The sequence below is a fragment of the Monodelphis domestica genome, chromosome 2, assembly GCF_027887165.1.
Source record: "Monodelphis domestica isolate mMonDom1 chromosome 2, mMonDom1.pri, whole genome shotgun sequence".
Taxonomy (NCBI): Eukaryota; Metazoa; Chordata; class Mammalia; order Didelphimorphia; family Didelphidae; genus Monodelphis; species Monodelphis domestica.
The window spans coordinates 531,508,468-531,532,282 of record NC_077228.1 but is presented as its reverse complement, the minus strand read 5'-3'; the positions used below and the strand labels follow the sequence as shown (position 1 = coordinate 531,532,282).

Genomic DNA, 23,815 nt, shown 5'->3' with positions numbered 1-23,815 from the left:
CCAAGGTTAGAGCTCAGGCTCACTGGGGACTCGCAGACTTAAGGGTGGCCCTCGATAGGCCTGTGCTCTCTGGCCCCCAGGGACAGCAGAAGGAAAGGGAAGGGCCAAAGCCTTGCCCCCTCCATCCCTGCCCAGCCTTAGGAGCCCTGGGAGCAGCATTGTCGGCCTCACTGCCATTCATTCACACTGGGGTGCAGGGTGGCTTCTCTGAGTCCCAAAGAAACGTGTATTCAGGAGTCAAAAAGTTATAGGACTTACTTGAGGGTGATTTTCATGTTTTAGGATGAAATAACAATGTTGATATTAATGCAGTCAGCCTTCCGCTGCCTTGGAAAGAAGGGCAGAAAACTCCTCTGCTTTGCATGGCCGGGTGTTTGCTCAGCCCTGGGTCAGTGGAGCCCCATCGGACTGTGCTCTGGTTTCGAAGTGACCCCTAAGGACGCAGGTTCTGTGGTCTCTTTCAGAGCGACGTCCCCGGCATGCTGGCTTACAGCCTCAAGCTGTGCATGTCTCTGATGCAGAATAAACAGTTCCGTAACAGAGTGCTGAGAGTTCTGGTTAAAATTTACATGAACCTGGAGAAGCCGGACTTCATCAACGTTTGCCAGGTAATGGGCTCCCTCTGTCCCCCCGTCTATATCTGCTCCCACGAAGGCCAGCCAGTGCCATGAGCCTTTAGCGGATCGGACGTCGCTAGTTCCCCCATGATCACTTGGGACACACTGGACCACAGACAATGGAAGCATCCTAACGAGTTCGGTCAGAGTCCCGTCTGCTTCCATTGTCTTTTTTGGTCACCTCAAGAACTCCTCAATGCCCTCAGCTGCCTGCCGGGGTGGGGCCGATGGCAGCCCCTGCTGGCCTCCCTGTCCGGGGGAAGGAAGGGACAGCCATCCTTGTTTTAGCCCTGAGAGTTGGGAGGTGCTCGGGTACTTTGTCTGGGAATTTATGGAGAAGAAGCATCTGAGGGAGGCACAGTGCTGCTCTAGGTGAGCAACCTCAGAAATCTTTAGGAAAAATGGAGTGATTTAGGTGCGATTGGTGCCAGAGTGGACAGTAAGGGATGGCCATGGACGGGCAGCTGTCCCGAAGGGGGTCTAATTTGACTCCTTGGTAAAGGGCTTTCTGTTTGCTTCCCCTGTCTCTGAAGGTTCTCCATCCTTAGAGCGGGCTCTTCAAAGCCAAAGCCAAAGGCTGGGCAAAGTACTCTGAGCCCAGGCGGACAAGTTCAGGCTACAGATGCCTCAGTTGAATCCGAGATCCCCCATCATCAACTCTGACAGATTTTTAAGGGCAAAACCAGTGTGGAGGGTGGACTTAACTTACATCCCCACGCCCATTGCTGAGAAATCCCCAACCTCCACGATGCTATTGGAAACCTTTTTGGCCTCCCAGACCATTCTGGCCTTTGTGCCTTTGGATGACCTTTGGTCTCTGGAGCCTGTCACAGGAACTAGTTAGATAGAAAATACAATTTAAAACAGATTCACACACTTAGGATTAACATCATAACATGCTTAAGATAACACCCACTTATACTGCCCAGGGACCACGTTATTAATCTGGTTCCATGCACAGACTTTTGCCTGGGACTATATTCTTACATGGTTGTGAGGTATCAGACTAAAGGGATCCTCAATGGGGGCAGCTGGGTAGCTCAGTGAATTGAGAGTCAGGCCTAGAGATGGGAGATCCTGGATTCAAATGTGGCCTCAGACACTTCCCAGCCAGGTGACCCTGGACAAGTCACTTGACCCCTATTGCCTAGCCTTTACCTCTCTTTTGCCTTGGAACCAATGTACAGTATTGACTCCAAGACGTAAGGTACGAGTTTTTATAATAAAAAAGGGGGGAGGGAATTCTTAAGCTAATATAAATGAGAGGCTTTTTTTTTTTTTTTACAAAACTTTTTACAAAAGTTACAGTTTTTGAGGGCCTTTAGACATTGTCAAATCTTGGGTTGTTTCATTATCTGTCATGGTAGGAAGGGAAGAATAGGATCTGCGCCTGGGATTTCCTTGGTCTAGAGAACTGCTATTTGAGTGAGGAAACTCTGGAGCAGGACAGGTTGGCTCCTCTTTACTATCAGGGCCTAGAGACTATCATTGAGAGGGTAAATGGCTTTGCCAGGTCCCCAGAGCTGGGATGGCTCACAGAGGGTCTCTGAGCCCTGTTTTCTTGGCTTGGAGACTACTTTTTAATGGCTCCAGCCTATCAACCCTTTATTAAGACGGAAAAAAGACTTCCGTTCTCCAGAAGCTTAAGAAAACCTAGCTTTTTGGGCTCTACTGCATGTACCCTGATGGCCAAAGGAAGGGCCCTGCTTTCCTGAGGGTAGATTTGTTGGCGTGGCTGCTGCCTCGTGACTTGATCTTCCATTTACTGGCTCAGCATTTCTTATTTCTTTTCTTTGGCCTTTTTAGTGCTTGATTTTCTTAGATGACCCTCAGGCTGTGAGTGACATCTTGGAGAAGCTGGTTAAAGAGGACAATCTCCTCATGGCCTATCAGATCTGTTTTGACCTGTACGAGAGCGCCAGCCAGCAGTTCCTGTCTTCAGTGATTCAGAACCTCCGTACTGTTGGCACCCCCATTGCTTCTGTGCCCGGCTCAACCAACACGGGGACCGTTCCCGGGCCCGAGAAGGAAAGGTGGGAACTCCTACAGAACCTCTATGCCAAAGGCACAGATAGGAAGCCACTCCCGTGTGCTGCGTGGTCTCGTTGAGGCGTCCAGGGTTGGGTCCAGGCGTCACCTTAGAACGCAGGGGGAGAGGGCGGTTCTGGGAGGGGGAGCCTGGCAGGGGAAGGGTGAGATTGGACAGTAAGCGTGAGCTGTGGCGCACCTTGAGAATTCTGGCTCTGCGGCAGGGAAGGGGACTTCGTGATTACCGAGGCCGTGCCCCGGACATTACAGGCGAGGAACTGGCCTTCCCTCCTCACCGTTGGGGAGGCAGCCTGGCAGAAGTCAGCTGTGTGAGGAAGGGCTGACCTGTGTAATGGTCATGAGTGAAAAGCACGTTTGGGAAAGACCTGCTTTTACCACCTTTTACATTTTCAATTTTTCATCTCTCCAGTCCTTTTACAAGCTGTTAGTTCTAATCCCTTTTTCTTTTCTGCCATTGGTTAAATTTATGAGTGTTGACTCAAAAAGTTTGGTTTCTATTCCTGGCACTGCCATTTACTGGCCTTGTGACTTTGTCTAGGGCAGGGGTCCCCAAACTACGGCCTGCAGGCCACATGCAGCCCCTCCCCCCCCCGGCCATTTATCTGGCCCCACCGCACTTCCGGAAGGGGCACCTCTTTCATCGGTGGTCAGTGAGAGGAGCCACAAAGTGCGGCGTCGCTCACATACAGCACTACTTCCGGTGACATCATCCTTTGCATGTCACCTTGTTCTGAGAGTAATTGAACAAGAACAAGGTGCTGTGCAAAGGATTCTGTGGCTGCACATGGTGAGCGGCGATCTGGGGGAGGGGATTCCGCACTGTGTATACGGCTGCCCGGTATAGTGGTGGCAGTGATGGGCTGTGCGAGGTGGGACAGGCCCATCCCAGCCAGCGCCGCAGCCTCCGCTATCCCAGACAGCCGGATACAGATTTGTTCATAGTTTTTTTAATAGTCCGGCCCTCCAACAGTGAGGGACAGTGAACTGGCCCCCTGTGTAAAAAGTTTGGAGACCCCTGATCTAGGGGGAGCCATACCCCCAGTCTTTAATCTCCTTCTCTGTAAAATGGGTATAATAATAAACAGTCTGCCTTGTGGGATGGTTGAGAGTGTCTTAAAACTCTTAAAAGTGAAGGTGAACCACTGTTGGTAACTAGGACTTAAGACACTTTTAGCCGGAAGTTCAAAAACTCCTTGAGCTCTCTAAGCAACTCTGCCTGAATGGAGCAGTCTTGCTTTCCATCCTCCTCTGTGACTCAGGACGTAGTCTATTTCTTTAGGGTGACGTCATGTGCATTTGGCAGTACTGTTTACAGAAATGGGTTTTTTTCTTGTTATTCCTTTGCCCTTTGCGTGTCCAATTTTCAGCTGGATGTCTTGCCCCTGTCCTTTATTTCAGTGACAGTATGGAAACAGAAGAAAAGGCAGGCCACACATTTGGTGGGAAGTCCCCAGAAGTGGTGAGTAGATAAGTTGGCTTGTGAATGATCTGGGCCTTGGGTAAATCTCTTAAGAACTAAAAAGACAAAAATAAAGAACGTTGCCTTTAGTGAGGTTACGTTTTTGAAAAACAAGCCACATACGGTACAGTCCTGAATATACCAGCAAGATTGGGATTCCTGTTGAGAAAATGACAAGTCTGGGAGGACACTAAAACATTGGGAACGATTGCCCCGAGAAGGAGCCATTTTACTTTTTGGCACACGCTAATGATTGGTGTCATTCAGGGTTTCCTTTCCAGTCCAGGTAACCATGGGAGCCGATGGGAAGGCTGCTTGATCGGGCCAGAATTGTTTTAGCTCAGGGGCAAAAGATGGACGGACGGAGGGGATTGGCGGGAGCCTCCCTTGTTCCCAACAGAACTCACAGAAATGGGACTTTTCTACCTTCCGCAATTTCATCTTTTGACTCTTTGTAATTGGTCCCCTGGAGTAGGGACACGTTTTGGAGGTATCAGAAGAAGAGGGCAGATGCTTTGAGGGTGGGATGGAGACTCAGAGCTTTGCATTGGAATATCTTGTATAAAGCACAGAGTATGACTCGGACAGTGACATGTGTGTTGTTCAGGGGGGGATCAACAGTTGATCATTGTCTGATCAGTTTGTGGGGAAACCTTGGAATGGCCAGTAAGAGATCTTGAGACTCTTCCTCCATTAGGTCTAAGATAATCTCCAACAACTGTTCATTGTCTCGTGATATGGTTCTCAGTATGGGGAAGGGCTGAGAGGGTGAGACTACTTGGAGCTGGGGGGGGGTGAGTAAGAGAGGAAGCTTCATGAAATAACTGGCATTCCATTGAGTCTGGAAATGGCCAAACAAAAAGAAAAATGCCCTTCCTTGTAGCAAGTAAATCGTATTAAGAAAAGCAAATTTATGTTCTGTGTACTCCCCCTACATCAGTACATACTGCCCAGAATTGTCCAAAATTGTCTCTCATCATTTCTCCTAGCACCATAATATCCTCTGCCTCCATTTGTGAGCCATTCTCCACTGACCGCCACCTCCTTAGAACCTCTTTCTGGGCTTTTTTTCCTTCCCTTTTAGCCCCTTCTTCAGGATCAGTTCTTTGCCAAGAGAACCCAAGCTGCAGTCCCGAAGGCTGAACAACAATGAGGCCCATCTGTTAATCAAGATTCCTTCACTCCATACAATTAGAATAAGAGGCTGGAATAGGCTTCAGCTGAAGTTTAAAAAAGCAGGGAAGCAATCATCTCAGACATAGCAAAAGCAAAAATAGACCTAATCAGGAAAACTATTTTGTTTAAAGGTACCATAGGCAGGGTCAGCTGGGTAGCTCAGTGGCTTGAGTGGCAGGCTTAGAGATGGGAGGTCCTAGGTTTAAATCTGGCCTCAGACATTTCCTAGCTGTGTGACCCTGGGCAAGTCACTTTACCGCCATTGCTACCCTTCTGCCTTGGATCCAATAGCCAGTATTGATTCCAAAATGAAAGGTGAGGGTTTAAAAAAAGCAAAGGTACCATAGACAATGGAATAATATAAAAAAATTTATGCCAAGTTTCTCTGATAAAGGCCTCATTTCTCAAATATATGCTGAGTATAAGGCTGAGTCAGATTTAGAAAAATAAGAGCTATTGCCCAATTGATAAATGGTAGAAGAAGATGAACAAAGGCTACGAACAGACAATTTTCAGAAGAGCCCAAAGCTCTCTGGAGACATATGAAAAAACTGCAAATTAAAACAACTCTGAGGTGCCACCTCACACCTGTCAGAAGTGACAAATGCTGGAGGAGGGGGTACACTAATGAATGACTATTGATGGAGTAGTGAACTGGTCTAGCCATTCTGGAAACAATTTGGAACCAGGCCCCAAGGGCTATAATTGTGCATACCCTTCGACTCAGAAAGACCACTACTAGCACTGGTGCCCCAAAGGGATCAGAGAAAAAGGAAGAAGACTTATTTGTACAAAAAATATATTGACTCTTCTTATAGTGGCCAAGAGTTGGAATTCGAGTGGAAGCCCATCAGTTGGAGATGGTTGAACAAGTTGTAGTGTATGATTGAGGTGGAGTATTACTGTGCCATAAGAAATGATTGGGGCTGTGGGCGTGCGGTTCAGGAAAAAGCATGTTTGTTTGCAGGGGGACTCAGGGGATGGGCCTAGAGCCTGGAGGTTTGGGGTTTAAGTCTAGCCTCTTGACATTTCCTAACTGACCCCCATTGTGTAGCCCTTACCTCTCTAATTCCTTTAATATACAGTCTTGATTCTAAAAGATAGGAGATAAGGGCTTATATTTATATTATATATTTTATATTTTATTATATTATATATTTGCTGCCTCAATGAGTAGAGGAGGGAAGGAGAGAATTTAGAACTCAAAATTTAAAAAGAAAAGAATGCTAAAAATAAATAAGTGTTTAAAGGTAAGGAAAATGAATTTATTATTTTGCCTTCTTGTCCAACTAGATCTAGACAGTAGAAGGTATGGCTGCCTAGAGGATCATGTATTTTCTTATTTTTATAGAACCCAGAGCCCAAGGACCAGATCTCAAAAATGATTAAAATTTTAAGTGGCGAAATGGCAATTGAGTTACATCTGCAGTTTTTAATACGAAATAATAACACAGACCTCATGATTCTAAAAAACACAAAGGTAGGAGTTCCTTGGGATCCATGGAATCTTTTTTATGTGCCTTTCTTTGTTAAACATTGTGTATCATTCCCGAACCCAGAGATGTGTAACTGTCAGAAGAATGAATGTTAGACTAGTCGAGATGGAGACTTCAGAGCCATCTCGATCCTTTGGAAAATCATTTTAGAAATTTTGAACTTAATGATCATCAACAAAAAAATACTGACATCACTAGAGACAGAGAATGACGTGTGATCTCCTAAACTACAGAAAGTGCTTTGTTCCATTATTATCATCTCCAATAATAAATATAGGAAAAATGCACTAATTTGAGGGGAAATTTCAGTGGGAGGCTAATCTGAAAATTCAGAAATGTAAGTAATCTTAATTGTTATTAAATGTCTAAATTCTCATTCTTCACAGTGAAGTCAATTGTGATGTGGGCTTCTTCTTGAAAAATTTGGTGTTTAAATATATCATTGTTTTCCTATTTATCTTATAGTTTCAGAAGCTGCTTTATTTTTACATCCAGTGATCTAATTACCCATTGGCAATGATTCTTAATTTTTATGATTTAGTTTTTGTTGTCTGCACTGTTTTCTAGTGACTGCATCAGTAATGAACAGGAGAGCCTACATTTTAAACAGGCCTTCTATAATTGGAAAGAACTCTGTTTTCATGGACAGAATCTCTTAATTTAATTCATTTTTTAATTTGCCTCCTTTCTCATTGCAGATCAGTGATACCTAAAGCAGCTTCTCAGTCACTTATTCTGGGATTGTCATTACTTTGTGCTCATAGGAATAATTTGTTGTTTAATATTTGCTGGAGGCTTTTCATTTGCAAGATGAACAAAAATACAAAGATTGTGTTTGGAAAGTTGAGTTTGCTCCCTCAAGCACTCCTAGAGTATTCGTCCTGAGTGTTAGTCTCGGTTGGAGTGTTTAAATACTTGGGCATTTATGGGATGGTTCAGTTCCCTTCCTTCACCTGGCATTGATCTGTGATATCTGACATGTGGCCCTTGCGTGGCTCTTTGACACCTTAAAGTTGTTTACTTCCTGGTGAATCCTGACAAGTTGTAATCCGCCATTGTGGACAGTAGGATAAGCAGCTACTTGAGCTTGGCGGATGGGTTTTTCACCTTATGAGTGCAGCTTCTTCTTCTGGGCATCTTCCAGGCTTTGCCTTTCCTGTGTTGTCGAGCCCTTGGAAAGGCTCGTGAAGCCTTGGAACCCTTTCTCCAAATAATGTTTCTAAATGCACTTTGGTTGGAATATAGTTAGCAGAATGTTTGGGGATTTTTTTAAGTTTGTGAGCCACAGACTAAGAACCCTGCTTTAGAATCGAGATTGTAAAAAGTATTGTATGATTGCAAGGAGAGTTCAGCCTCTGGCTTTAATCAAGGGGGAGGGACTTTGTCATGGGTGACTGGAGTGTCATGTGAGACCGAAATTTCATCTCTTGTTTTGGTGCTTTGGGCATGTTTTTTATTATGTTTTTGATTAAGTTTGGACCTGGGAGGTTATGGCCTACAGATGTCAGCTTTTGGCTGATGACTGCTTCCTCTCTGTTACGGGGGATCCGCTGTCTGAACAGTCAAAGCACCTGAGACCCAGTCTCAGCTTGATGACCCTGGGCAAGTAACCGATCTCTCAGGGCCTTGATTCCCCCCGTTGTAAAATAGTGATGAAGATGTATGTCCTACCTTCTTGTCTAACAGGGTTGAGAGCATAGTGCTTGCAGACTGTTACAGCACTTATAATTAAAGGAGAATTATTTCAAATGACAATGAATAGATTCAAGCCTGATGTTAAAGGAATGCTTGTGTTTTTGAAGCAGCTAGCTAATTTATACAAAGAAATGTCTTTTCCCTTGTTCCATTGTGTTCGTTGTCTGTCCGCTAAAGCTCTGGCTTTGCTTCCCCAGGACGCGGTGCGAAACTCTGTCTGTCACACAGCCACAGTCATAGCCAACTCATTCATGCACTGCGGGACGACCAGCGACCAGTTCCTTAGGTGAGTGTGTGCTCGAGGCTGGTGCAAACTGATTGTGCTACACTGGTTTTTCTACGTGGGACTTGCTCCAGCAAAGGAAGCAAATAAAAGCTCCTTATTGGGCGACGTGTGCAAAGCCGTTTGAATTACAGGCTTTACATTTCGGGGCTCTGAGTTCTGATGGGGTTTGGGTTTGCTCTATAGAGGAATCCTGTCGTATTTTCTGTGTGGTGCAAACCTGCCCCTCTGTGAAGCACCAACTAAAGTAGTCCTTCTTTTGATCATGATTGTGGCCTCTGAGGGAAGCAGAAGGAACTGTGGTCAAGTAAATAATTAAGGCCTGACAGCAAATTTTGTACTAAAGACTAAGATGTGGGTTTACAAATGGAATTGTTTAGCGCCTTCCCAGGACACACGATTGCAGAATTTGCAGAGTTGAGAACATTAATGTCTGCTCATGGTGGCAGGGGATAACCCAGCAGGCCATCAAGTGAGTGCCTGGAAGGAAAGTGGCCCTGCTCAGGCTTGGCTTTCCCTGGGAGCCTTCTTCAAGCCGTTTAAAGCCGCTTTCTAACGGCCTTGATTGCTCTAAATCCACCTTTTGGCCAACCTGACTGACTTCTTGTTTTGCAGAGATAATTTGGAATGGCTGGCCAGAGCCACGAACTGGGCAAAGTTCACTGCCACAGCCAGTCTGGGAGTGATTCACAAGGTGAGTGCGGCCTGGGATGTACTCTCCGGCGACTGGCCTTTGGGCTTGGAGAATGAGCATGAAGCGTAACTGCGCTCATGGTCCCCACACTTTGTTACCCACCGCTGCCTGAAAAGGGCCCTGGAGTTGGGTGCGGTCCTGTGTGTGACCTTCCCTTAATTCTCTCCACAAATCCGTCATCTGAAAGGGAAGGCTCAGGCTTACCAGTGGCTGATTGGTTAGTGTCAGGCCCGGAGACTCCCGGGAGTCCTGGGTTCAGATCTGGCCTCAGACCCTTCCTAGCTCGGTGACCCTGGGCAAGTCACTTAACCCCCATTGCCTAGCCCCGCCCTCTCTTCTGCCTTGGAATCAGTACCGATTCTATGGCAGAAGATGAGTGTCAGCTGCTCTATCTTCCCAAGTTATAGACATGGTCGTCTGCGTTGTGTTAAGTTCTTCACGCAGCCAGCTATTGGATGCCTGCTCTATGTGAGGTGCCGCACCACGGACTGAGGGAACGGGCCAGAATTTGAAAGCGGCTGCCATTCAGGGCCCTCCGAGCCTTGCCCCGTCTTCTGTCTGTGCTCGTAAATGTCCCACCTCTTGGGATCCAGGCGCCCAAGTGTCACCCTGAGGGGCAGCGAGTCGTCCTAAGTCACTGTTGCATCTCCGATCTCCCTGGTCTCTCACCGGCAGCCTCCATGTCTGGGAGTTCGACTATTGCCTTGGGACCAATCCCAGACCAAGAAGGTTTCTCGCTGTGCCAGACTCTGGGGGATTGCTGGGTCCCTTCTGAGTCTCAGGGCGCTGGGTGCATGCGTGCCCTCTAACCAGACTCAGCAGGAAAGGAGGAGTCCTCTGGCCTGGGGGCACACAGGAGACATTGTGAGGGCCTGATCAGGCCACAGCCTTGCCCTGAGTCCTGGGAGCGGTCCAAAGCTCGCCCTGCAGTGGGGACGGGGAGTAACGCACCTCTGAGTGTCAGGAGGGCATTCCTTGGGGTCCTTTCTAGCCCTGGGCATCTGGGAAGGCTTCATGGTGGGGGGGTGGCCTTGAAGGACAGAATTTCAGCGGGCAGAGGCATAAGAGAAGGGGCCACTCCAGGCATAGGCAGGGATGGTTGCGGGAGTGGCAGCAGTGGATGGTCTGAAGCTCTACTAAGGTTGCCAAAGCCCTTTCCATACGCTCACTCTGGCGGTATTTTGGGGGTTGATGTTTTAGTGGGTGAAGGGGATCAGATAGCAGGAAGCCGGCTAAGGCGAGCCGGGGACCCTGGTCTCTAAGCAGGGGACGGTGATCTGAGCCTAGTGGGGAGGAAGGATCAAGGGCTGCTGCTGCTGCTGCTCTTTGTGTGGCCTCGGAGATGACACCCGCTTCGTAATGTGTTTTCTCCTTCTAGGAAGTTAGGGCAGCAGAAAGCAGGGGGCCTCACTTAGAGTATCTTAACTTCCTAGAAAAATATTTCACAATGGGAGTTTTAAACCCTCACCTTCTGTCTTAGAATCAATACTGTGACTTGGTTCCAAGGCAAAAGAGAAGTAAGGGCTAGGTAATGGGAGTCAAGTGACTTGCCCAGGGTCACTCAGCTAGGAAGTGTCTGAGGTCACATTTGAACCCAGGACCTCCCATCTCTAGTCCTGGCTCACAATTCACTGAGTCACCTAGTGGCCTCCAATATGGCTATTTAATGCTACTCTGCCTCTCCCCTTGGGAGCAAACATACATGGAGAATGTTAATCAATGTCATCAGGTAGAAAATTCCCCTCAAATTCAGGGCCAGGAAAACATTCATCTTTAACAGCTTAATTTCTGTGTTTCCTCGTAGCAAGAATTGAGAAGTGTGCAGTTGATGCTAATGACATGTTTGTCTTCCAGTTTCTGAGCCTAGAGGCCCCTCCAGGAGCTCCTCTCTTTTGGCTCTTTCTCACCTTTCACGGGGATTTTCAGCTTTTTCTTATTGTTTTCATTGGGTCGAGCCACATCAAATCCTTTTTATTGATCCTTCATTTGTCAAGTGCTACATTAAACATTGGGCCTGCTAGAAGGGACAGTTCTCCACACATCCAAGGAAATCGAGGTCCTCCCCCCCCCCCCCCCCCCCCCCCCCGAAGCTGGGTCGAGATGAGGACACTGGCATATCGTGAAGGTCTGAGGAAGTGACCTCTTTCTTGGGGTGTTCTAGACACCATCGGAACCTTCTGGCTCCCATCTTTATGTGTAGAGAAAAGGGAGGAGGAGGAAGGAAACTCGGTTCTTGATCTCTCCTCCTCTGACCTCCAAGATGGTGAAATGGTCCCGTGCTGGATGTTGTTCTCTTTGGCACTTCAACTAGCCATCACTTGTATTCTGTTTATCCAAGTGAGAGGCACCGTGGATGGGCCCGAGCCTCAGTGCTGGGAACAGCTGGCCTTTGGCCTCTGAAGAATCCCAGCTGTGCGGCTGAGCAATGACTTAGCTTCCTGCTGCCCTGGGCAACTGAGAAGGGAGCTGCGTGGGCACAGGGAGAACCCCAGGCCAGGGAGGTCAGAGGTCCTCCTTTCCTCCCCCCACAGCCCCAAATCAAAGGATGTAGCGTAGCGCCATCCGCTTTCTGGTTCTCTCGGGGCGTGGAGGAGCTCCTTCCTGGCTTCCTGTTGCCTTGAGAACTGTCCAGTCGGCTTCCACACAGCACATGGCGCTCAATAAGGGCTTGCTAAATTAAGGGAAGGGCTGTCTTTTCTGGAAGGAGATCCTTTTGCCAGACAGCCGCAGGAGGAGGAGCACCCTAAAGCGAGAGACCTCTCCTTAGTGCTTTTGGTGTTCCATTTACAGGGTCATGAGAAGGAAGCGCTACAGTTAATGGCAACCTACCTCCCCAAGGACACCTCTCCCGGCTCGGCCTACCAGGAGGGTGGCGGTCTCTATGCGTTGGGTCTCATTCATGCCAATCACGGCGGTGACATCATCGATTACCTGCTTAACCAGCTCAAGAACGCCAGCAATGACGTAAGCACCTGCAATTCAGGGGGGTGAGGAAGGCTTCAGGACGGTCCTGGCAACAGTGATCCTGGCTGATTTTTTCTTTCCTATAAAACCCCAGAGTTCATTTCTCATTCCTTTTACCTTGAAAACAAGGCACTGGATCACTTAAAAACATACACAGACATGAATTGGGGTGTCGGGACATACATCTATATGTGCCTAGGTCCGTTCTTACCCATTGATTGGCTAGAACACCAGCCTTGAAGCCAGGAGGACCTGGGGGGCAAATCCTGCCTCTGCCACAGCCTGGCTTTTTGACCCCAGACAAATCACTGATGTCTCCACTTCAAACACAAGGAAACGGAGGCAGATAGTAGTGAAGTGACTTGCCCAGGGTCACACAACTAAGATGTATCTGAAGCAGCTCCCAAGATACCATTCCATTCATGGTGCCAATGAGAGTTGCCCAGGTCTGTTTTCCTATGCCAGTTACTTGGTCTGCCATTTTTGCCTTTGTGGTCAGTTAGCTCTTCCTTAAGGACCATGGCAAGAAGGGAAGCTGCCTGTGCCTGTTAGACTCTGCAAGGCTAACATCCTTCAGGCTATTTCTCTGTCTGTCTCATAGTATGGGTTGTTTGTGTTTCTTTTAAAGAAAGTATTCCCAAGGTTGGATGAGGAGGGCCCAGTGTAAAGAGAGCCTTTTCTCTCCCTAGATTGTCCGGCACGGCGGCAGCTTGGGCCTTGGGTTGGCTGCAATGGGCACGGCCCGACAGGATGTCTATGATCTGCTGAAAACAAACCTGTACCAGGATGATGCTGTGACAGGTGATGCACTTTTCTCAAAAGCGTGCAGCGGGGGAATCCACATAGATTTCAAGGGCTCCTTAGACTTGGGGTATTTATTATTCTGATCACTTAGTTCAACAGAATTGGTCTTTGTGTAATCTTGTGTCTAGACTAGGATTCCGAGAAGGGGCCCCTAGTTCCTCCCAGCCTGTTGCTGCCCATTGAGCAGTCCTATGGCCCACACACAAACCCTGCTCTGAAGCCAACAACCTTTTCTGTTTTAAATCAGACCTGTCAGTGGAGAGAGCTCGGGCTCCCAGCTTATCTTTGGCAGCTTACCTGCCTGTTGGTCATGGAGGGTCTGATTAAGTGACTTCTCCTCAGTCACCCCTCTAGATATGGCTGAAGCAGGACCTGAACCCACATCTCGATGTCGGGACCAGTTTTTTTATCCTCTCAGCTAGATTGCTTCTCTGTGAACTTTGACAGATTAAGACATAACTCTTAATGTAAATATCTTCGAAATCAAGATTGGAAATTGCCTTTCCCTATTCCATTTGTATTGGCAGAGCGAGGGGGTCACTCCTCCAGGTTAATTTGGGTCTGTCTGAACCAGCACGGTCCTGTGTGCCTGTTGGCCAGATGACTGGGAATAGGAATGGATGAGATGGGGTGGGATAGGAACAGGCTGGGTTTCCCTGTCAAGTTGTCGCTTGAACGCTTTCCCTATGGCTTGACTCTGATCACCGAGCCATGATGAGAGAATCTGGAGAATAATTAAATCTCCCCACCCCGAAAACCATGTGGAATTTGGAAGGTCCCAAAACTTAGGATAAGATTCAGAATGCAAAAGGGAGCTTGTCAGACAGAAAGGGCCATTTCCTGGAGGCAGGGGGCCCGGTCCTTTTCTTTGCTGCAGCATGTTTGAAAAGAGTCCTAGGCACAGTAGTCTGTCCTGCTTCCTTCCTCATACCTTTCAGCTCAACTTGCACATGATCCTTGGTTGACTTTGCTTAGAGAATATTAGCTCTTAAATACAAGCTCTTAACAGATTGCTTCTCAACATCCAGGAGAAGCAGCTGGCCTTGCCCTGGGCCTGGTCATGCTGGGTTCTAAAAATGCCCAGGCCATCGAGGACATGGTTGGTTATGCCCAGGAGACCCAGCATGAGAAGATATTACGGGGCCTTGCTGTTGGCATTGCTCTGGTAATGTACGGGAGGATGGAGGAAGCTGACGCCCTCATTGAATCTCTGTGCCGCGATAAGGTGAGCGCATCTCTGGGAACCATTGGGCTCCATGAACTATCAGAGTAATCGTCGCTCACAGGCTTTTACTATCTCCTCTTCCCCTTTTGCCCCTCAGCTTCTTCTCCATTTAGTGGTGCACTTATCTTCCCTTCTAATCAGGCCCTGTCAAATGAGGCCATGCTTGTAAAGGTCTTAACACAGTGTGGTACATAGTCAGTGCTTAATAAGTGCTCATCCCCATCCCCTTTCTTTCCCTCCAAAAATTTCTCTTTTATAATGGTGCACGTTGGCACAGCTCCTCTGTAATTAGGTAGAGGAGAAGAGAGGACCAGTGGTGTATAAGCTCAGTTTTCTGGGGAGTTCACAGGTTGGTCTAGGGGAGGAGGAGGCGTGTACCTTTTGAAAAATAAAATTCTAATTTTTTTTGCTATTTTTTACATCACCTATATTTCGTATGCTCCTTTTTCCCTTCCCAGAAACCCATTCCTTAAAGCAAAGAATACAATAGAGACAAAAGCAATTCCAAAAAACTGACCATTGACTTGGTCAAATCTCTCATCCTTCACCTCTGAGAAGAAGGGAATGAAGTCAACTTTGGGGGTCAATGAAGAACTCATGTCTTCACTGATTTCTTTTTTGAGCAAAAAGAAATCCATTCTCTTGTTTTTAAAAATCAAAAGATCTTAGTGATTCATGAACACTCTTGTTGCCTTTATGTCACTGTCACTTTTTAGTGAGGTCTTCCTCTCCCTGTGCACGCACAAACACTCACATGTACTCTCGTCACAAGTACCTCCAAGACAAATTCACCAACGTGGCAGCAGGCCCACTCCTGACTCACCCTGGACCAGCATCTCTTCCTTAGTACTTCATCAGAAAGTCCTAGTTGGTCATTCATTGTCTCACCCAAGATTTGGAAGCCTCTCCTTGCTGTTTTCCTTAACCTTATTATGGTCATTGTAGTACCTGACCTCCTGGGTCTGCTTGCTTCTTTTGACATTGGTTCATATAAGCCTGCCCACATTTCTCTGAATTCTTCAAATGGGTCATTTACAAACAGTGCAAAAGTTCCCTATGAGAGGCAGCAGCATCCCTTGGCAGACAGAGACTTGGCCATATCATTGGGAAAACCTGCCTCTGACGGGTCCTGGGCAAGGTGACCCTAGGAGCTCACATAATCTTTGGCTCAGGCAACTCACTGATACATTAAGTGCAAATTGCTGCCTGAGTACCAGGAGTTTTCTTAGCAGCGGGACCCTCCACCCATGCAGGCATAGGTATGGACCAAGAAAGAGAAAGATCATGGTAGTCATACAATTATTTATCCATTTTTCAGGCATTGGGCATCCACTTCCCTAGCTTTGCCATTTCAAAAGTGTTGCTAGAATTCATTTGCCTAAATAGAGCATTGTCTAGCTATTCTCACTCTCACACACACACACACACACACGAACTTGTTATATGCCTTGATGTGTCATTGCCAGGGAAAATTATGCTTAATATAATCCCCAGTTGTTTTCTGCCATGGTTGGCCCAAATTAGGCCCCAATTCAGGACTCCACCTAAATTTTAGCAAAGGATATTTGCGTTTGATGGAATGATGGGGGCTAAGTAGGCCTCAGGATGTAAGTGTTGAAATTAATGGTTTGGCTAAATATATGGAAATTATAAATCTTTTCTTTACAAAAGAGGTGGAAAGAGTAAAAGCAGCGGAATACAAAAGGGTAGAGAAGATATTAACCTATCTAACTAAATATTGGTCCAGTACTTGGCTCAGCCAGTACTTGTTAACCTTCAACCAGAATTAAACTATCTCCAGAAGACAGGAAAGGAAAACCAGCTATCCACTCATCTAAGTTCCCCTTAAAAGAAACCGGTCAAGACAATGACTTGAGCTGAAAATGACTCCCCGAGCTGACTTCCTTCTTGGAGTGACTCTCTTCTTGGAGTCCACTCTCCCTAGCCTCAGAAATTCAGGGCCTTTTATAGTGGCTTCTTGTCTCCTCCCCTCTTCACAGGGGCCAAACACAGCTTCCAAATTGTCTGGCACTGCCCAGGGAGCAGTGTTTGTGGGAACTAGTTTGCACCTTCTGGAGGGTGTGAACTCTTAAAAGAATTCAAAGGCTTCTGCCTGTTTGAGTTAGAAAAAAGGGTAGAGCTCTCCAAGAGTCTTGCTGGCTTCTCACCTAGCACTAGGTGTGAATTCACTAAGTGGCTTGCGAGCTCTTCCACCTAGTTCAAGCTTGCATTGAGTCAAGGTTAGTGTTAACACCAACTAGGCAAAGAGAATAAATGATTTCCTTTCACAAGGGGCATTTGATTCACTCCATGAAGGTACTTTTACCTGATAGGCCCCATTTGTTTAGGAACATCCAGTGAGTGTCTCTTCATCCCACGGTGTCTTCTAGGGGTTTTTGTCAAATGACGAGGAATGGTTTTGGAGCCAGTCATTATGTGTAAAAGTGTGAGGTGAACTTTGCACAGGTCTTAGGAGTGGAAGATGGGAAAGGAAGTTAAAAGAAAATGAAATGAGTGTTTATTAAGCTTCTGCTATGACCACCACTGTTCTAGGTACATTACAGAGAGCTTATTTGATGGGCCCAGCCAACCCAAGAGCCTAGAGCAGTTCTCATCCTCATTTTATGATTGAGGAAACAAGGGGAGTGGGGCGCCCAGAGTCATACAGCTAGTAAATGTCATGGGGCAGACTTGAACTCAGGCCTTCCTGCCTCCAGGCCCAGCTTCCTTTGCCAGGTTCTTTACTTCCTCACTTGCATGGTCTCTAACATGAATTTGATGCCTTCCAATCCCTCTAGAAGGTGCCTCACCTCCACCATCAGCCCTCTGTAGATTTGTGGGTCTTGGCATCTGTTTTCATTGTCCATGCACCAGTCTGACTGTCTAAGTGTGGGTAAATGTTGACTTGTCCCCTCCTCAGGACCCGATCCTCCGTCGATCTGGAATGTACACTGTCGCCATGGCTTACTGTGGTTCAGGGAACAACCGGGCCATTCGGCGCCTGCTGCACGTGGCAGTAAGTACTGTGTGCTGGGAGGAGCAAGGGAGGCTGGGCACTGCCTCAACTCGATGCCCTGGGATGAGGAGAGTTTGTTTAGGCCAGAAGGGGTGGTACAGCTAGTCCCCGGTTCCTGAGAATCACATTCTAAAAGTCGAGTTCTAAGTTATTTGGCAAGTCTAGAACTTGGGGGGTCGGGGTACAGACTAATGTGTGGTCAGAGTCAAAAGTCTTTTCCTGTGTTGGGAATTGCTATTAAAGAAGAAACGGCCATATCCTGTTACATTCCCAAAGTGCTAATTAGTAGCGATTCATTTTGGTGACATGGCTCTTCTCATCATCTCCAACCTGACCAGAGGATGCAAATGTTACAGTTTTAGTCAAATCCTTTTCCTTTTCCTTCCCAGGTCAGTGATGTCAATGATGATGTCAGAAGGGCTGCGGTAGAATCCCTTGGGTTCATTCTATTCAGGTATGGTACTGCCTAATTCTCAGTACTTGATTTGTTTCAACATGCCTTGGCTTTATCTTTCTAGCTAATTCACTCTTATTTTTTGTTTTTGTTTTGTTTTTTGAAATTTTTATTTAGTCAATTTAGAATATTTTTCCTTGGTTACTAGAATCATGTTCTTTCCCTCCCCTCCTCCCACTCCCTCCCGTAGCCAACGTGCATTTCCACTGGGTTTTACATGTGTCCTTGATCAAAACCTATTTCCATGTTGTTGATGTGTGCACTAGGGTGATTGTTTAGAGTCTTCGTCCCCAATCATGTCCCCATCAACCCATGTGATCAACCAGTTGTTTTTCTTCTGTGTTTCCGCTCCCACAGTTCTTTCTCTGGATGTGGATAGCGTCTTTCTCATAAGTTCCTCAGAATTGTCCTGGGTCATTGCATTGCTGCTAGTAGAGAAGTCCATTATATTCTCTTGTACCACAGTGTATCAGTCTCTGTGTACAAGGTTCCTCCTGGTTCTGCTCCTCTCACTCTGCATCACTTCCTGGAGGTTGTTCCAGTTTACATGGAATCCCTCCACTTCATTATTCCTTTAAGCACAATAGGATTCCATCACCAACAGACACCACAATTTGTTCAGCCATTCTCCAGTTGAGGGGCATCCCCTCATTTTCCAATTTTTGGCCACCACAAAGAGCACAGCTATGAATATTCTTGTACAGGTCTTTTTCCTTATTATCTCTTTGGGGTATAAACCCAGTAGTCTAGCTAATTCACTCTCAAGTAAGCTAAACATGCTTACTATGTGCCAGGCACTGTGCCAAGTGCTAAACAATTATTTTCTTATTGGATACTGACAACAACCCTGGGAGATAGATGCTGTTATTATTCCCATTTTAGAGATGAGGAAACTGAGGCAGGCAGAGGTACATGACTTACCCAGGATCATATGGCTTGTAAGTGTCTGAGGTAGGATTTGAACTCAAGTCTTGACTGGAGGCCTGGTGCTCTATCCATGGTACCACTAGCTGCCTCAAATAGGGTCACTAAGCCTGCATTGAGTACTCTCCATCTGAAAGCACCTTCGAGCCCTCCATACTAACTCCTTTGTCTCAGAAATGTGGATCTCCCCTGGATTGTTGACTCACAGAGGCTGAGGAGGCTGTCTTTCCTCTTTTTCTCTCTGCTGGGGCCCAGCCCAGTGACCTGCATGAAGACATGTGTCTATATTTAAACCTTTACCTTCTCTCTTAGAATTGATAGTAAGTATAGGTTCCAAGGCAGAAGAGTGGTATAGGCTGGGCAATTAGGCTTAAATGACTTTTCCATGGGGACACAGCTAGGAAGTATCTGAGGCCAAATTTGAACCCAGCACCTCCTATCTGCAGGCCCAGCTCCTATCCACTGAGCCTCCTAGCTGCCCTTGCATGGAGTGATATTGAAGATAAAGCAGAAGGATTTTGTGTTTTGTTCGTGACCCTTTATAAGGAAATCTGGGCCTCATGGACCAAGAATCAGAGCTCACTCCGTGGCGCACCACACTTTACTCCATGTTTTTTTCTTAGCTGTCAGCTTTTACAGGTTACAAGGCACAGAGAGGCTGGGAGGCCTGCCCATCATGCCCCAGCTAGCTCTTCTTGAGACAGGGCTCTTGACAGCTCAGCCGCTGCCTGGGAAGGCAGGAAGTTTGCCCGAGAGGAATGGTCTCTGAGGGCCAAAGATAATGTGACTGAGCACAGCCATGGTCCACACTGGCTGTCCACTGTGCCCTTGGATGTTGTTAGGTCTGATTTCAAGTCACTTTTCTAAAGTTGGGCAGTGGGGGGAGACATTTCCTTCCACGTGAAGTCAGCAGAAGCAAATCTGTCTGAAGTTTGGACTGGTAAACTGAGTGAATAGAGCTGTGCGTGGACTGCACCCAGCTAAGACGCCCAGTCCCCTTCTCGACACTGGAGGGAGATCTCTTGTCATCTTCTTTGGCTTTGCAAAAGGCTCCGGCCAGTTCCATTGCTTGCGTGAACAGATACCTGGTGGCCTGGCCCTGGGCAGTTTCACATACGGTCCCTGCCTAGACAGACAGACAGCTCTGTTAGCGAATACCAGGAGGAACGGTCCAGCCAGCCCTGGGCAAGAGGACAAAGGCCTTGGAGCGGGTAGGGAATAGGAATGGAGGAGAGGGGAGTCTTCCTTAGAAGGCCACCTGCCCAATTCTAGGCCTCAAACTGGATATTTTAGCCAGTTTTGATGACGGTTTTTCTAAAATCTCATCTCCAGTGGCCTCTCTATTAAATATGCTGCTTTGCCTTAATGACTTGAGGCAACTTCGGTGAACATCAGTGAATACATGGGAAAGTGACACCGTGCGCCTCCCCCAGTCCTTGTCCCCAGATTCTTGGGGTCCGCGAGGCTACCTGCTGCTGCGGAGCTGGTAGAACTTTGGGGGATGATTCTGGCTCATTCTTGAAAGAAATGGAATTCCCAACGGTTATATCTAATTTTGTTACAAATTCCAAGTCAGTGGGCTATGTTAGCACCAGGTCCCTTAGGAAAATGCCAAGGCTCTGTTTTCTCCCTGCTGCTTATTTTGACCCTGGCAGACTGAGAGGTACCCCAACTCACTTGCTGGAGTTTACCTCTCTCTCCTTTCTCTCCTTTCTCCCTTTTCCCTCTCTCTCCCTCTGCTCCCATCTATATACACACACACACACTCACACTCGCCCTTACAGTCAGCAGATGTCTCCCTAGAGCTGCTTTGTAGCCTCTTCTCTGCTTAAAGGGGTCCCCAGGCCAGACAATGCTGGCGGATTGCCCATGGCTGTGTTTGCTGTCTAAGGGAACAGCATGAGTGTGATTTCCCCTCGTTTGTGGACTCTTTCTCCCCCAGGGGCTTCTGCAGGATGTTTTTCCTTTCAGAGATCATTGTTCGCCCTCCCACCATGGGGAAATTTCCACGATGTCTACTTGGGGATCCTGGCTGTGCCACAAGGCAATCTCTGCATGCACTGTCTTCCCTGCCTCCGTCACACGCCTGCCGTCCACTTTTACAATTTCTTTTGGGGCTCGGGGTGTCTTTTAGACAGCTGGCTTATTATGACCCTTCGATAACTGTTCAGTCAACCAATAAGCATTTATTACATCTAACAAGCACTTCCTGTGTAACTCTTGCCACGGGGCAAGAGGGGTCGTGCTTTTGTTTCTAAAATAAAGAGATTCCCGCTGACCTCGGTCTGCAGATGACCCCCGTAAACAAGGAGAAGTGAGTAAAGGGGACACAGCTCTGGAGGAAGCATAGCCTCTCTGGCAATGTTGGCCTCCGCAGGTCATAAGCCGTGTCTTCAACACCTGTGACATGCCTAAGGGATGTGATGGACAGAGGGTAGGACTGGGGGTCCCCGAGACCTGGTTCATCACCCCCTTGGTACTGGATGAGCTTCTTGGAGAGGACCCAAGTCCTCCAACTCTTTTCCCATGGAATGTGGTCACCATGTTGCCTCTTGCACACCGTCCTAGTGTGCCTTTCTATTGCTTTCCAGCTTTGCTAAGGTTGAAGTGTTGGAATTCCCGGGCATATGGGCTCTCCAGGGAAATGTGTAAGAAAACAGATGGGCTTTGGGCCTTGTGATGAGCCATTTGAGACCGTGAAAGCCCAGTACCATCTCCCAGATGCTATTGCGCTGATCTTGCCTTCTGTGGTGGGCCCACCTCTGGGTCTCCTTACAGTGCCTGTAAATCGAGGGACTTGCTGCTGCCAGGCCAGCTATATGGCACGGTCCTGGCAGCGTGCATTGTCCACCTACTCGGTCTGAATGGGTGGGTGTGTCCGCCTCTGGTGCCATGGTAGCTTTCACTGAGGAAGTTTGGGGTTGTTTTGTTCTGGGTAACTAGGACACTAGGAACAATGGGAAAACCTTCTCAGGCGAGGGAGGCCTTTCCTTTGACATGTGGTCTTAGGCTCTTTTAGCTCTTCCTGCTCTGCAGGGGTGAAGTGGGCAGAAGAGCCCCAGCATTAGGTTGCCAGGCCTCCCATGAAGCGAGGCCCTGGAAGCTGCTCTGTCCTTGAGCTCTAGTGTCTTGATGTCTCCCGGGTTACTTTGGTTTGGTCTCTCCACTCGGGTGTCAGCTCATTGGGAATGGACAGAGAATGCACGATGAGTCCCAGGCGCAAAACAGACATTCATTTCTAGTCTAAGAGCTGTACAGTTCTTATAGCACTCAACCATTCTGCTCCTGTCACTTTGGAAAGAGAAGGGGGCAGCATGGACTCAGGCTCCTTTTGTGGTTTGTTCTTCTGATTGGTCACCATGAACTTTTTAAATTTTATTTAATTAGTCAGTTTAGAACATTATTCCTTGGTTACAAGAATCATATTCTTTCCCTCCCCTCCCTGGTCATCATGGATTTAAAAAAAACATTGTTTTTTCTTTCACCAGGGGGTCGCTTCTACTTAAGTAGAACAGCTGAGGCCAAACCCGAGCCTGTGTCCAAAAATCTTCCTATCTTGGGTAAACCTCATAGACCTTTCCTGAAGGCCACCAGTACAGCCTTTAAGAACCTACAGTTCCCTCTCTTTTTCTGCTAAAATGATCCATTTTTCATTGATCTAAACAAAAATCGTTTTGGGAAACTTTTGGAATTCTCTCATCTTTGCATAGAGGTGACTTTTAGAAACTTTGGAAAGAGAGTACTTGGATACATCAGCTCCCAAAGAGTCAAAAAGTTCAATTGAGCCCTTATCTGGCTGTTTCTTTTCTTTCTGTTTTTTTTTAAACCCTTCCTTTCCATCTTAAAATCAATGCTGTGTATTCGTTTCAAAGCAGAAGAGCACTAAGGGCTCAACAGTGGGGGTTATGACTTGCCCAGGGACACACAGCTAGGAAGTGTCTGAGGCCAGATTTGAACCTAGAATCTCCTGTCTCTAGACCTGGCTCTCAATCCACTGAGCCACTTAGCTGCCCCCTCTCTAGCCATTTCTTAACAATCTTTGACAAAATCTAGAAGTTCAAGCTTATTTGAAGGTTTTCCTTTCATTCTGAATAGATGCAAAAAAAAAATCTGCTTTGATATAATAACTGGGTTGCTTTGGGGGGGTCCTTTGGTAGGGGGGAATCCTAATTGAGTCACATGGGAATGGTTGGATCTCTGGTGACTTGAGTCCTGGATAGGAAACTCAAGGGCCTTAGGGGAACCAACACATGGTTTCGTATTTTCCAGATGAAGGGCATGTGATTTTGGAAGAAGTGCACTAGGTAACTGAGTAGGTTGGTAACAAAATGGTGTCGTCAGAGATTTGTCTTCTAGACCAAAATAACCGAATTTGGGGGGAACTAGGTCTTTTTTTCTGCTAAGAAATGGAGAGAAAGTAGAATGACAGGAGCTTTATTGGCTTCATCAATAGGGCTTTAAACCCAACTTCGAGAAAAACCACAAAGGCCTAGGGAAAACAGTAAAAATAGCTTCTAACATGTCACAGAAAGTGAAGAGAAAATGGGAGGAGAACGAATCGTTTTTAGGAGAACATCACTGGGAGGAGGAAAGGGAAAAAGAAAGATCACAGGGGCAGGGGCTCCTCCTGCAGACACAGGATGTGGAAGGAGCCTGGCTCATATAATTAGAGCTCAAAAGTGAGTGATTTTAGTGATGGAGGATTCCCACAAGCTATATTTCTGCTGAAAGTCTCATTTCACTAAGAACAGAGGAGCTAATAAATTTTTGATTTGTTTAAAGTTTTCTCTCTGAAATAAGAGTGAGGGAAGCACTTACTCTGCTTGTGAATGATAAGTAGGAGGGCCTGGGATATATGTTTGGATTAGGACTATTATTATTATTATTAGGAAATCTGGGGAGAAAGGGACCGCTATTTTGAAATATAGTAAAGGAGGAGACCTTGGGCTTAGTGTCAAA

The 23,815-nt window shown here is 47.0% G+C and overlaps 1 protein-coding gene across 1 annotated transcript in view; it reads left to right on the top strand.

Moving 5' to 3' along the window:
- PSMD1 (proteasome 26S subunit, non-ATPase 1) overlaps nt 1-23,815 on the top strand; it is a 99,071-nt gene that overhangs the window by 14,567 nt on the left and 60,689 nt on the right. The window contains exons 6-16 of the mRNA XM_056819955.1: nt 465-608; nt 2,424-2,650; nt 4,065-4,125; nt 6,653-6,781; nt 8,690-8,778; nt 9,391-9,469; nt 12,260-12,433; nt 13,123-13,234; nt 14,266-14,462; nt 17,383-17,478; nt 17,868-17,932. Coding sequence (XP_056675933.1) covers nt 465-608; nt 2,424-2,650; nt 4,065-4,125; nt 6,653-6,781; nt 8,690-8,778; nt 9,391-9,469; nt 12,260-12,433; nt 13,123-13,234; nt 14,266-14,462; nt 17,383-17,478; nt 17,868-17,932 — 1,373 coding nt within the window. The remainder of the gene's footprint in view (nt 1-464; nt 609-2,423; nt 2,651-4,064; nt 4,126-6,652; nt 6,782-8,689; nt 8,779-9,390; nt 9,470-12,259; nt 12,434-13,122; nt 13,235-14,265; nt 14,463-17,382; nt 17,479-17,867; nt 17,933-23,815) is intronic.